Raw genomic sequence first — 15438 nt, forward strand, 5'->3', positions numbered from 1 at the left:
AGCGGCATACACTCACCACTGCCTTGCCTCCTTCATCTTCCCTTTAAAGAATGAAGATAACAGAGGAATCATGAGAATGAATTCAGCATAAAACAGCTGACAACTCCCACACATATACAGGCATTCCTTTTATTACGTTAGAAATATTCCTTAATGAGCTAGCAATCATTTACGTGAAGAAGAGACCAGAAAACAGATTTATGACAGTATTAGCCTTATCCTTGATTAGACATGTAGGAATTTACCCACAAACATTATTGCTTAGAGTATGTTAGTGAAGATCTAAGAAGCTGTGAACTTGAAAGAGCTCCTTTCTGCTTGTGTGGCTGCTCCAATCACACCCCAAGACTTAGTTACAAGGATGGAAAAATTCTCCTCTTTTGAACTTAAAGCTTTACAACAGTTCGGATACTGTAAGAGAAGAAAACAATAAAGGTTCAGAATCATTTAACACCACTAAAACTTTTTTTTTTTTTTAATATTTCTCCCTCCATAAGCCCCAAATCATTACCACAGTCTATACTACACAGCTAAAGAGAAAGCTTACCTCTTTCCTGCATGCATCAGATCAAAGGCTTCATTAATTTGGTCAAAAGGCAGACTGTGAGTCACAAACTCATCAACTTTTATCTTTTTGGACATATATTCAGACACCAACTTTGGGACACTTTCTACACTCTTCCATCCTAAAGGAAATCATATATCTATTCATTACTTTTTCCAACAAATCTCTATAGTATGCTTATTACTTAGTAGGTGACAAAGACATCTAAAAGAATGAATTTAAGAGGAATGAAAAACTTCAAAATCAACCTAGAGAGGAGGAAGAATTTAATACACATCTTTATAGCTAAAAAAGCAGATGCCTTTTGAGCACTTTTTCTGCGTTAAGATTTACTAAAATCTCATTAAATCTTAATAGAGATTTTAAAACTATACAGGACAGAACTCTAGAAGTCTCAAAACAAGCTTAAGTCCATAAGAGTAAAATTTCTATAATCATGAAATTCAAGGAAGAAAAAAATTGATGTGATACATGACTATTTCTATGCTTTTAATTTCAACAATAAGGATAACATCTCAGAATAAAAAAACTGTGAGCCGAAAAGCAAAGTAGAAGATCTTTACGTATATGTTAAGATTTTAAACAAAGCCAGATCCTTCAACTTTTCACTTGTATTAAAAGAAGCAGTAAATGTACAAATAAGCTTTCACATCTTTTAAACTAGGGTTTTTTTAACTATATTTCAAGCTTCCTTTGTGTGTGTGTGCTAAGTTGCTTCAGTTGTGTCCAACTCTGTGAACCCATGGACTGCTGCCCACCAGGCTCCTCTGTTCATGGGGTTCTCCAGGCAAGAATACTGGAGTGGGTTGCCATTTCCTTCTCCAGGGAATCTTTCTGACCCTTTTCCAAATCTCCCTCCTTACATCCTCGACAGATGACCTTTTCATTCCAAACTGATGCTCCGCGCCCCCCCCCCCCCCCCCATTTAAATCTCCTGGTAACTGAGACAACTACAGCCAACGCTATTCCCTACATCAAAACTTCTATTTACATTGTGAGTCATGTGTTAGCAACACCCACAGGGCCCCAGGGCTCCAGCTTATTTCCCAACAAGCATGTGCTTGGGTGAGGCTTCAGTTAGAAGTGACTTCCAACCCCCGTGGCTCAGTCTCCCAGACATTTTTAGAACATTCTCAAATATACCTTTGGACCCTCAGCGGATGCCCCTGAGCTGCATGTGTGGCTCTACAAGTCTGTTCTAATACACTCAAGTGGGGCATACTAGTGTCTAGGGCTTTGGAAAGGGTTTAGTCAGCTTGACATTTTCCTTGACAAACTGTGTAGTATAAAGAAGGAAAACTTTGGCCAAACCCCTCATTTTTCATACTTTCCCAATCTTCTGGCCTTGGAAAAAAAAAAGTGTGGCATGATAATGAGGCAGGGAATAAGACACTTTGTTAGATGCAGATTGTTTCATTTGAAAGTCATGCTATGTAATACTTTTTCCTTAGGAGAATGGTAAGGATATAAATATATTTTTAAAAATCTATTAAAAATTTAAGATTTACTTCATTCACAATAGTTGGGATATATAAACATGTTTTGATGTCTCTTCTCTTCCCTCGCTGAGCGACCCTAAGAAAGATAGAAACTGTTTCTTAGCACTCTCCTGGTAGTTGGCAACCCCAAGTAATCACATACTCTGAGGATCACTCAAGGGAAAAATGATCAGTCTGGCAGCTTTTCCATTTTGTTATAAGGCTCCAACTTAATGTTTTACTCAGACTGGTTACTGCTGAAATCAGCACTGTTTAGAGAGAAGCATGATCACATCCAGGGATCACTGCACTCTCTGGGAAAATGAGTAAAAAAATGCCATTAACTTATATAAGTCTACCAGATGACACAAGGTGGCTGGCCTGGTTTATCCTGTATCCAGCTTCTGACCTAGTCCCAGCTATTTCATTAATGGAATATTAGTTTTTTTTTTCAGTGTATAAAAAGTAGCCTTGTGTTTCAGAAGAAGCTGAGCACCTCCCCAGTCCCCAGTGTTAGTCCTCATTGGGATTACAATTCTGCTGAAGAAAATAACAGAAGACAATGTCCTCATCTATCAAATTACCTCCAAAGGCAGTGCCTTTCCACGTGCGGCCCGTGACTAGCTGGAATGGACGAGTGGCGATTTCTTCACCAGAGGCAGCTACTCCCACTACCACGCTGGTGCCCCAGCCTTTGTGGCAGGCCTCCAGCGCGGCTCTCTGCAGGCAAACCACAGAAGTCAGTGCATTTTGCTAAGAATATCTACTTCCCCAGAAACTTCTGGGGGAGAGTAGTGGTACAGAGTTTCTTTAGAAAAATGGCAACAAAATGATCAAAGTGTTTATTAAGTCGTTTAATTTTATTGAACAATTTTAACAGGTACTTTTAAAAGAATTTGCTAACTTGGCTAAATATTAACACAAATTGAAAGAATTTAAAGCTTTTATTTGTTGTCGACTTTAAAAAGTTAAGTCTTAGCATGAAATTCTAAAGACCATAATAAAGGCAGCAGCAGAGAAGTAACAGTAATAATCCTGCTGAGTGTCTACTCTGTCAAGTACATGCCTACAATACCTATACCTGATTACTATCTGCATTTTACACTTGAGGAAACAGATTTAAAGAAGTTAACTAGTTGCTCAAGGTTACTGAGTTACTATGTAGATATATATCTAATTCCAAAACCCATGTTCTCTCTAACTGCATCATTTTGCCTTTTCATTTAATGAAATGCACTTTAAGATTTAGCATAGACTGAAAGGTAAAGAAACATTTTCCTTCATCTTTCCCTTGTATAGTTCAGTAGTTATTTTCCCCTTATTTCAGCAACCATTCTTATCCGAGAATTTAAGACTTCTCCTTTGCAAAAGAACTCAACTTTTTATCTTAATAAAGGAAATTACATTTAAAAAGGCAGTTATATACACACACAAGCACACGGAATGAAACCAGGCATACTCACCATGACTTTCACATTACCAATACACTCAAAGGAATAGTCGACTCCCCCATCAGTCATCTCAATGAGCACTTCCTGGATCGGTTTACTGAAGTCCTGGGGGTTAATACACTCAGAGGCCCCAAACTCCTTGGCTCTTGTGAATTTATCCTTATTGATGTCCACACCAATGATCCGGGTTGCACCGGCCACCTTACAGCCCATGATAACTGCCAGTCCAACTCCTCCCAGGCCAAAGATAGCACACGTAGAGCCGGGCTCCACCTGACATTAAAGACAGCCTATAAGGTCCTCATTCACAAGAGTCAGCGAAATCATCAGGTTTCTTACAGGTTGGGCCAAGTTCACTATTTCAGCAAAGCTTTGCCGTATGAAGTGAGAAGGTGGAAGCTAAAACCCAGGCCAACACTTACCTTGGCAGTGTTCAAAGCAGCACCATAACCAGTTGAAATGCCACAACCCAGAAGGCATACTTTATCCAGAGGTGCTAAAGGATCAATTTTAGCAACAGAAATGTCAGCCACAACTGTGTATTCAGAAAACGTGCTGGTTCCCATGTAATGTAAAATTGTCTTTCCTTTACAAGTAAATCTGCTAGTGCCATCTGGCATTAATCCTTTTCCTTGAGTGACTCTAAAGAAAAAGAAATCAATGTTTTAAAATGATGACCAGTAAATAGAAGACTGTGCTAAGACCAAAACTCTTAATTTCTAATGTATTTATTAATCAATTTAGCACCTTTCACCAATGCCTGATTAGGAAAACTTTTAAAAGAATTATAATCTTACTAATCTCTTCCAACATTCAATATCCTTCCAGATTACCTGTCAAGAGTACTGAAATAATTTTAACAGGTACAACTTATGGATCACATGAAATGATTTTAAAAATTCCATCATGTGACCCTATATGCGAGACAGCAAAAGAGACACAGGTAAGTGTGTGTCTTACACAGAGACACAGTAAAGAACAGTCTTTTGGACTCTGTGGGAGAAGGCGAGGGTGGGATGATTTGAGAGGGTAGCGTTGAAACGTGTATATTATCATATGTGAAGCGGATTGCCAGTCCAGGTTCCATGCATGATACAGCGTGCTCAGGGCTGGTGCAATGGGATGACCCTAGGGGGTGGGATGGGGAGGAAGGTGGGAGGGGGGTTCTGAATGGGGAACACATGTGGCCTGTGGCTGATTCATGTCGATGTATGGCAAAAACCACTCCAGTATTGTAAAGTAATTAACCTTCAACTAATAAAAATAAGTGGGGAAAAAAAAAAAAAGGCAGAGACATTACTTTGTCAACAAAGGTCCCTCTAGTCAAGGCTATGATTTTTCCAGTGGTCATGTATGGATGTGAGAGTTAGACTATAAAGAAAGCTGAGCACAGAAGAATTGATGCTTTTGAACTGTGGTGTTGGAGACTCTTGAGAGTCCCTTGAACTGCAAGGAGATCCAACCAGTCCATCCTAAAGGAGATCAGTCCTGGGTGTTCACTGGAAGGACTGATGTTGAAGCTGAAACTCCAACACTTTGGCCACCTGATGTGAAGAGCTGACTCACTGGAAAAGACCCTGATGCTGGGAAGGATTGAGGGCAGGAGGAGAAGGGGATGACAGAGGATAAGATGGTTGGATGGCATCACCGACTCAATGGACATGGGTTTGGGTGGACTCCGGGAGTTGGTGATGGACAGGGAGGCCTGGCATGCTGTGGTTCATGGGGTCGCAAAGAGTTGGACACGACTGAGTGACTGAACTATATCAGCAGATAAAAGCAGATGTCCAAACTGGTTAATTCAGATTTCTTAGGAGGCCTATTTCAAAAGTGTAATAGTCTCCATGGATTCAAGTTATCTTCTCTCTTGCAATGGTTTCAAAATTATTTTTTATATTCTAAATGGTTGATATAACATCTTGCTTAGGAATATGGGCCCTAAAGGCAGACACAGTCAATCAGTTCAGTCGCTCAGTCGTGTCCAACTCTTTGAGACCCCATGGACTGTAACACGCCAGGCCTCCCTGGCCATCAACAACTCCCGGAGATTACTCAAACTCATGTCCATTGAGTCGGTGATGCCATCCAACCATCTCATCCTCTGTCATCCCCTTCTTCTCCTGCTTTCAATCTTTCCCAGCATCAGGGTCTTTTCAAATGAGTCAGTTCTTCGCATCAGGTGGCCCAAATATTGGAGTTTCACCTTCAGCATCACTCCTTCCAATGAATATTAGGACTGATTTCCTTTAGAATGGACTGGTTGGATCTTTTTGCAGTCCAAGGGACTCTCAACAGTCTTCTTCACCACCACAGTTCAAAGCCATCAATTCTTCGGTGCTCACCTTTCTTCATAGTCCAACTATCACATCCATACATCATTACTGGAAAAACCATAGCCTTGACTAGACGGACCTCTGTTGGCAAAGTAATGTCTCTGCTTCTTAATATGCTGTCTAGGTTGGTTATAACTTTTCTTCCAAGGAGCAAGCGTCTTTTAATTTCATGGCTGCAGTCACCATCTGCAGTGATTTTGGAGCCCAGCAAAATAAAGTCAGCCAGTTTCCCCATCTATTTGCCATGAAGTAATGGGACCAGATGCCATGATCTTAGTTTTCTGAATGTTGAGCTTTAAGCCAACTTTTTCACTCTCCTCTTTCACTTTCATCAAGAGGTTCTTTAGTTCTTCTTCACTTTCTGCCATAAGAATGGTGTCATCTGCATATCTGAGGTTATTGATATTTCTCCCGGCAGTCTTGATTCCAGCTTGTGCTTCCTCCAGCCCAGCGTTTCTCATGATATACTCTGCATATAAGTTAAATAAGCAGGGTGACAATATACAGCCTTGATGTACTCCTTTTCCTATTTGGAACCAGTCTGCTTTTCCATGTCCAGTTCTAACTGTTGCTTCTTGACCTGCATACAGATTTCTCAAGAGGCAGGTCAGGTGGTCTGGTATTCCCATCTCTTTCAGAATTTTCCACAGTTTGTTGTGATCCACACAGTCAAAGGCTTTGGCATAGTCAATAAAGCAGAAGTAGATGTTTTTCTGGAACTCTCTTGCTTTTTTGATGATCTAGCGGATGTTGGCAATTTGATCTCTGGTTCCTCTGCCCTTTCTAAAACATCTGGAAGTTCATGGTTCAGAGACTGTTGAAGCCTGGCTTGGAGAATTTTGAATATTACTTTACTAGCGTGTAAGATGACTGCAATTGTGTGGTAGTTTGAGCATTCTTTTGGATTGCCTTTCTTTGGGATTGGAATGAAAACTGACCTTTTCCAGTCCTGTGGCCACTGCTGAGTTTTCCAAATTTGCTGGCATATTGAGTGCAGCACTTTCACAGCATCACCTTTAGAATTTGAAACAGCTCAACTGGAATTCCATCATCTCCACTAGCTTTGTTCGTAGTGATGCTTCCCAAGGCCCACTTGACTTCACATTCCAGGATGTCTGGCTCTAGGTGAGTGATCACACCATCATGATTATCTGAGTTGTGAAGATCTGTTTTGTATAGTTCTTCTCTGTATTCTTGCCACCTCTTCTTAATGTCTTCTGCTTCTATTAGGTCCATACCATTTCTGTCCTTTACTGAGCCCATCTTTGCATGAAATGTTTCCTTGATATCTCTGATTTTCTTGAAGAGATCTCTAGTCTTTCCCATTCTATTGTTTTCTTGTATATCTTTGCACTGATCACTGAGGAAGGCTTTGTTATTTCTCCTTGCTATTCCTTGGAACTCTGCATTCAAATAGTATATATATACCATATATATATATGGTATATATTTCTTTCCTTTTCTCCTTTGGTTTTCGCTTCTCTTCTATTCACAGCTATTTGTAAGGCCTCCTCAGACAACATTTTGCCTTTTTGCATTTCTTTTCCTTGGGGATGGTCTTGATCCCTGTCTCCTGTACAGTGTCACGAACCTATGTCTATAGTTTTTCAGGTACCCTATGAGATCTAATCCCTTGAATCTATTTCTCACTTGCCCTGTATAATCATAAAGGGATTTGATTTAGGTCATATCTGAATGGTCTAGTGGTTTTCTGTACTTTCTTCAATTTAAGCCTGAATTTGGCAATAAGGAGTTCATGGTCGGTGCCACAGTCAGCTCCCAATCTTGTTTTTGCTGACTGTTTCATGCTGTACTCCAAGGCCAAACTTGCCTGTTACTCCAGGTATTTGATTCCCTACTTTTGCATCCCAGTCCCCTATAATGAAAAGGACATCTTTTTTTGGTGTTAGTTCTAGAGGGTCACACACACTTGTGTTCAAATCCCACGTGGCCCTTGTCAAGTGAATTAACTTCTATGCCTTCATTTTGTCATTAGAAAATCAGAGAAACCATCTTTCTTAGAAATTGCTAAAATCAAATGAGAGGTTATATAAGCATTAGCACTGTGCCTGGCACAGAGTGCTTAATATATGTTACTTTTAATAAAAATAAACACTAGAACTTGATGTACACTCTTGCATAAACCCTTTGGAATATATATGAATAAATAAAATATATATAGATGAAGAAAAAGTCAACTGCCTGTGGATTCAAGAACATTTCCTTTGAGAGAAACAGAAATACGACCAGAAACAAACATGTGACAAAGCTCTACCCCAATAACCTTTATGTCTTCATGAGAGCAAGTTAAATTTACTTAGCTCTCATTGTCAGAAACTGCTCTGCTCTCAGAAGAGGCTCACGAACAAAAGGTGATATGGGATATATTCTAAGCTTTGAAAGAACTTGTCCTTCTAAAAGCTTGCAGCCACAAAAAAGCCTATAACCATTACTCTACTTGGTATTTCAGAAGTCTTTCAGATAGTGTTTGGAATTCCCTTTCATAATGATTATAGTTTTATTTTCTCGGTTCTAGTTTTATAACTGTGTTTATGTGATAAAATAAATGCAATTTTGTTTTCCAAAAAAAGAAACTAATTTTGTCAATGGCTTTAGAAAACAATGCAAAAACAAACAGATCTCCCAAATACTGCTGGGTGGGAGTATATCCCATGACTCAGCAACTTCAATCCTAGGGAAATACCCAAGAGAAAGTTGCATAAATGTCCATCAAGATATCCATCAAGAGACACAAATGGATGCTCCGAGTGGCACTAACCATAGCAGGGTCAAACTGGGGAGCAATGTAAATGTCCATGAACAGGAGAAAGGGTAAACAGAGACATTTGGAATGAAACAAAATAGAATCAGAGGAATACAGCAGTGTGGCCACCTCAACAGACATTATGAATGAAAGAAACCAGGCAAAAGAGCACATACTGCATAATTCTGTCTATATGAAGTTTTACAGTGAAAAATAACAATAGTGGTTACCTTTGAGGGAGGGAGGTGTTGACTTGTAAGGGACATGAAGAACTTTGTGGGCAGCTGGAAGGGTTTTCTATCTTGATCTGAGTGAAGGTTATAACTATTAGGTGTGTACAGGCATAAAAATTCATGGAGCTGTACACTTAGTATTTGTACACTTTAATTCATTATATGTATGTTCTACTTCAGTGACAAAAAAGGGGCAAAGGGGGAAAACAGACACAAGATCTTAAATGCCTCAAAGAAGTTCTTTAAATGTGTTACCTTGCTACAATAAAATAACCACCTTTTCTTTGTCAAAGGGTTATGTTATCTCTTGGAGTCTTCCCAAAACCTTATGAGCTAAGTTTTATTACTTTGGTTTCATGGACAATAAAATGGCTCATAAAAATGCCTTCATTCAATTTCATAGCCATGTCCCTCCTTACTACCTATTTTGGCAAATTTAGCCTAGTTTTATGGAAAGAGAATGGGTTCAGAAAATTGCTTTATCTCTCCTAACAGCTGATGATGCTGAGCACACCACTTAATTTCCAAGTCTAAATTTTCTCATCTATGAAAATACAGTGATACCAGTGATAATGACAGGTTGTCATAAAGACAGAATGAAATAATGCACGTAGAATGCTCTGTATAAATTGCCACATAATTACTTATCATGACTAATATTACCTCTTGTATTAAGAATAAAATAAAAAAATACTAACCTTATCTTCTGGCAAAGGTTTGTTTTAGGATTCAGACAAAATTTGCATTCTCCACACTGGGGGATGTAAAGTGGGATGACAGTATCACCTAGAAAACAAATGCAAGGACACTATCCTGAATTGGTAGCACCTGATTCTAAACAAATACCTCAGCCCCTACAAATTCCCATTCTTGTCAACTCACACAGCTTTGCAGGTTAACAACTTTAAGGCCTAAAACTTTACCTACATATCATTCAGACACTGCCCGACTGTGCAGGGGGGAAAAAAAAAAAGCTTCAAATTTTTATCTAAATGAAACTTTTAAAACAGTAAGTGGAGAACAAGGAGGTCATATGCTTCATTAAACTGACTTGATGCATCTTCAAAAATTCTTGCTTAATTGGGCAAAAACCATGTCAGATAAGTGGCAGTCTCATAATCAGAAAGGAAAAAGCTCTCAAATATTTGTGTTTTCCAGATGAGGAATAAAATCAATGTTGACAACTTAGGCAGTAACTTATTCACAAATAAACAATGTATAGTTTATTAGAAATATAATTTCCTATAAAAATAAGCCAAAACTGTAAAATAAGTGGTTAAAATACCCTCCTTACCTGCCTTCAGCTTAGTAACTCCTTCACCAACACTCTCCACAATTCCAGCACCTTCATGTCCCAAGATCACTGGATAATTCCCTTCAGGATCAGCCCCACTCAGTGTATAGGCATCAGTGTGGCAGACTGCAGTGGCAATAATCTAACAGGATATTAAATAGCGTCTAAGTGTATGCACATGCAATTCAGAGTGACACATAGGTCAAAGGAGAGACATTTTTACTTAACAGCATATTTTATTGATTAGAAGATACATTTCTTTCATATTTTTTTTTTAATTTCTTTCATATTTTAACCTCTCTAAAATCAGCACGTGCTTATCACCGATGGCATCTTAACAATTGGAACTGGCAGCATTTTCTTAGTGGTACATAAACATAATGGTACATTTATAGGCAATGAAACATAGTGTATCTATTCTCCTTTTCAATACATGTTAGCAGGAGAAGGTAAACCAGGGCATGTTATGGGTATGGTGCTTTCTGCGGGTGTGGAGCGGAACACCACCTGTGTGCAAAAGCAGGTAGAGCCCATCTTACTGCTGGCCTCCTCCTAACTGTTGGGGAATGAGGTTTCTAAAAAGACATATGCCAGCTTGCTTGGTCTGCGGCAAAACTCAAGAGCCTTTACTGGAACCAACTCCCTCTTTAGCAGCCACACAGAATTTCTGCTCAAATAAGCCCTTTATCCCAATTTTTCTGGCTTTCAAGTATCTCTTTTCTTTTCAAACTGCCAAAAGCACAGAAAGGAAAAGTCTTGAGAGTGTCCATTTTTCTGCTTCTCACATTTAAACCCGTTTACAATGTAACATTCTTAGCTGTTTGTTAGCAGTTTCCCAGGGAAGACCAGTAGCCTTGTACAGTTCATATTAGCACATTCAGGATCAACTTTTTCTTTAGTAGCAAAATCACAATCAGGTTGATTTCTATAAAGATTTCAGATTCCTGGGCCTGGGTTAAAAGAATCTGAAAAGTTATTTGGCCCTGGCTTCTCGACTTGTTAAATGTGATCCCTGGAAGCATGAGAACTGGAGGTGGGATGGGGGAAGGATACTTCAATTCACAGCAAAAAATGGTTATTTTTTTCTAGAAGGTTCATTTTACTCAATGGTCATTACTTTAAAGCACTGATTTTACATCACAAGTACAGAGTAGAACGCCAGGGTATCAGGCTGGCTGCCTTGTGCAATATGCTTCTCTCCAGGGATAACTTCACTTTCTCTGACACAGCAGAGATTAAGAGGTGCTGGAATAATGAATCCCCTGAACCTTGGACTTGTCTGCAATGGTCAGCACATTTTAAAGCTCTCTAAGCAAGCCTGCTTCACTTGCTTGTTGATCCAGTCAGTTAGGAACCTGTTCCCAAATCTTATTTGAAGTTTCTTCCAATAATCCAAAGAATCTTAAAGAGTACATCTTAAGTTATGGGATCAACAGAAAGGGGAACATCCTATAAAGTCCCTAAACCCAGGCTACAGAAGATCAATTGCACTCATCCATTGATCCATGGAGGCTGTTCAGTGCAACACCAAAGCTAAAAAGAGGAGAGAGCACTGCAGAGGTGAGAGGGATGGACCGAGAGCTGGGATTCCAAGGCTGGATGACTCTCAGGCCCTCCTCCTTGACACTGTCCTTGGGGATTTCTCCTCCGAAGACCTCAGAGGACTCAGCTACCCAGAGACCTAATTGTAGGCCTTCTCTTCCAGTGCCTTAGATGTTTCATTACCTTAATTCGAACTTCATGAGCCTTTGGGGGTGCCACCTCTACCTCCTCTATAGAGAGAGGCTTCCCAGCCTCCCAGGCAACTGCAGCCTTGCACTTGATAACCTGCAATGGGAAAACAGAGCAAGATGTTTATCTTCCTGAACTAATCACAGCTACTTAATTCAGAAGATGATGAATGCTAATCTTAGAAAGTATATCACAGATTCACAATGACACAACTCCAAGTGATATTGAGAATTGCCTGGCATGTGTTTATACTTTATATAAATAGTACTCATTAAAAAACTTTCATTGAGATGATCACATGTGGAAGTTTCATTCGGGAATTCCCTGGTAGTCCAGTGGTTAGGACTCAGCACTTTCACTGATGGGGCCTGGGTTCCTGGTGGTGGGGGCGAGGGAGGGGAAAACTCAGATCCCTGCAAGCTGCATGACCAAAAAAAAATTTCATTCATCAAATATTTAATCACCCTCTACAACGCATAAGCAGGAGAAGGTTAAGAAAACAGGTTCCAAGAGAATCTGATTCAGTAGTCTGGTATAGGGCCCAAGGGTGCTGAATGCTTAAGATGTGCCCTATGAAATTTTTTTGCTCAGCCTGGTGTAAGTAACACTGGTTTACTGTAAAACTGCACAGCGGGAAGCGGTAAAAGGAAGAGAATCAGAATGGGGAATCTAAAAAACAACTGCATCTATCTCTTTCAATTGTGCTCTGCAATGCAGTAGCCACCTGTCACATGTAGCTCTTGAGCACCTGAATGGTCAGTTTGAACTGAGATAAGCTGTACCTGTAAAATAATCACAGGTTTTGAAGACTCATTATTAAAAAAATACTGATTACATGTTGAGATGGTATTTTGAATATACTGGGTTAAAGTTTAATCCAACTTACTGCCATTTTAATGTGGCTAATAGAAAAATTCAAATTATATACATGACTCATATTGTATTTCTATAGTATAGTGCACTTTAGAGATTACAGTTGGTATACTTCTCCTTTACCAGAGAATCAAGTATAATGAGGAAGGTTTTGATTAGTTCACAGAATGATTATGAAACATGTTTATGGAATAAAGGTCATGCTGAGTTTATAGTAGACTTGAAAGCCAATAATTACAAAATGTGTGATTTAAAGGGAGAGGCACAAAGTGCTTTAGAATGCAAAATGTGGAGAAAGAGTGTAACAGTGTAAGTTTGGTTGGTGGGTTTGGGGAAGTGTCACTTTTAACTGGGATGAAAGATGAGGAATAGTGACATAAAGATAAAATATCTACATATAGAATGATTGTGAGCTGTGGATATGAAAATGAAGGCCCTGATACAGTCCTTGACAAGGTGCAGCTTTGCAGAAATAAGTTAGTAGCCATTAGTAGCAAGAGAACAAAGAGTGGAGGAAAAGAGCTGAACTATGCAGAAGGATGAGCGGATTGCATAAACTTATGAGGCTGGAAATAATCACTTTTAAAATTAAAATGTAGATATTAAATGCTGATAAAAATTTATACGCTGCATTAGAAACTTTTCACCTCAATGTACCATAAATCCCAAACTCCAAAAGTAAAATTCAAAATACTAACAATGAAATCATATTCTAGAGATCTGAAGCAACAAGAATAAATAATTCATTCATAATCTAAGCTTTAAATCCCTCCTCCCCCCTTTTAAAGCATATCTGAAAGTTTAACGTTTTCCTTTCAATAACAATTCTAAACAAAACAAAGCCTCACTCTAAATCCGCAGGCGACTGCCCTGCTTCAACCTCTCAACTATCACAGGAAAAACAGCTGCCAACTTGTTAAATCTTAAAGATCGTTTGGACTTTATCATTTCTATTCAAGTTCAAATCTTTCAAGAACATTTATTAACTTTGTAAAGCATTAAAACAAACAGCGACGTTAGATTAATCCTGTTACTCGCATATTTCTGCCTTTACCGGCTAATGTGTATTTCAGGAACTTTTAATAGCCTGTTGCACAGGGTGCAACCCCGGATCACTATCCTTAGTGTGACCACTAATCGCGACTAACCTGTAACTCTCAAGTTTTTTTAATCTAAAATGGGGTACTATCTTGCATAGGTGTTACAAAGGATTAAAGTAGGGTGTGTATAAAGCTCTGGTGCCCAGGTGCTCCAAAACGTTACGGAGCCTTCCAAAAGTACAGTCCTTGGAGGCAGAGTAATAGCTCAATTAGGAACCACTATGGTGAAACACAACCTAGGGGTTAGGAGCACGGGCTCCGGCTGCAGCTTTGCTACCTGTAAGTATAATCCACAGCAAGTGATGTAACTTTATGTACGCAAAGCGCGGGGACTCTTAAACCACCTCCCAAATACCAGGATACCGATCCCACCCCGCCCCCACTCTTGGGTTCTCCCCACCCCCATCCCGCTTCGGCTGCCCCCGAAGCAGCAGAACCCGCCCACGAAAGGAGCCGAAACAAAGTTTCCTCCCTCCCTCCCCGCCGAGCAGCTAGCTCTCCAAGGCCGCGTTTCAGCTCCACCAGCCAGAGTCAGGCTCCGGGCCAAGCCCCGCGCGCCCCCCACTCCCTTCAAGCCAGCGGCCAGATTCAGCTCCATGCTTTCCCTCCCTCCCTTCCTTCCTTGGACTCAGCCTGCGTAACAACCGATTATACCTGGTTCGCCATTTCCTCAGACTGCAGTCAGCGTGAAGCAGACGACTGGAAACATCCCTGCAGGGTCGCGGGTGTGGGCGGGGCATGCGTCCGCCTGCGCCGGGGCGAGCGTGGAGGCGGGAGTTGCGGGGGCTGGAACGTGGCGGGTGGGGCTTGAGGCCTGGCGAGGCCGGAGCGCTAGTTGATACCAGGTGGTCTCGCGAGAAGTTGGGGTTTCCAGTAGGCTGGAAAGCGGCGGCGGACGCTCAGTGAGCAACGTAAAACAATCTGTAAAATATGTCAGATGAGGGTTTCCCCGTGTAACTGTAGCCCACGCAGCGTAGATAAAGCTTATAAAGGAGAGATGTAGAGGGCGAGGAACCAGGAATTTCACTGGAAGTACGTGAGAAACCGTAAGAGGACTGCACCTTCTACACACCTTGAGGGCACGTCTTGAAATGGCTCAAAATGAGTGAGATACAGCTCTGCAGGAGAGTTTCCATCAGCTGAGCTTTGAGAAGGATAAAGGGCACCCCCCAAACGGGGGCTTATTGGGAAAAGTCCCAGTGTCAACTTGGGGAAAAAAATAATAGCACAAAGGAAGACCTGTGAGTTGAGTTTCTTCAGTGCCTTACTGAGGACTGTGGCCTGGAGACAGCCTCTCAGATATCCCTGAAGAGCTATTCTGAAAAGGTGGGGGAAGTCTAGTATGCGTGTGATTTTGGGGTGCGAAGTTGAAATCAAGTACATCTCCTGGAGGATTATTGCTAGTCCTGAGGAACAGATATATAAATGAGTTTTGTGTTTTTTCTAAATATGGGAGGATGTGAGAATCTAGGTTCTAAAAATGTTTCTCTTGAAATATTTCCAACTATCTAAGGGCCTGTTTCGCCTATTTTGCCAGAGCACAGAGTGCCTCTTGATCTTTTCCCGGAATTCCTCTCAGTGTGTACTGCGGGTCAGTGATTGCTGTGGCTAATAAC

The 15438-nt window shown here is 40.5% G+C and overlaps 1 protein-coding gene across 1 annotated transcript; it reads right to left on the reverse strand.

The window, feature by feature from the left end:
• Window positions 1-115: 115 nt before the first annotated feature.
• Window positions 116-14666, reverse strand: ADH5 (alcohol dehydrogenase 5 (class III), chi polypeptide). The gene is made up of 9 exons (XM_043438385.1): window positions 14477-14666; window positions 11844-11945; window positions 10119-10260; window positions 9523-9610; window positions 3917-4136; window positions 3507-3767; window positions 2628-2763; window positions 548-686; window positions 116-411 (listed from the first exon to the last, which is right to left on the reverse strand). The coding sequence occupies exons 1-9, from the start codon at window positions 14486-14488 to the stop codon at window positions 387-389; spliced, it is 1125 nt and encodes a 374-aa protein (XP_043294320.1). The 5' UTR covers window positions 14489-14666; the 3' UTR covers window positions 116-386.
• Window positions 14667-15438: the final 772 nt, after the last annotated feature.

The sequence above is a fragment of the Cervus canadensis genome, chromosome 19 (genome assembly GCF_019320065.1).
Source record: "Cervus canadensis isolate Bull #8, Minnesota chromosome 19, ASM1932006v1, whole genome shotgun sequence".
NCBI classification, from domain to species: domain Eukaryota; kingdom Metazoa; phylum Chordata; class Mammalia; order Artiodactyla; family Cervidae; genus Cervus; species Cervus canadensis.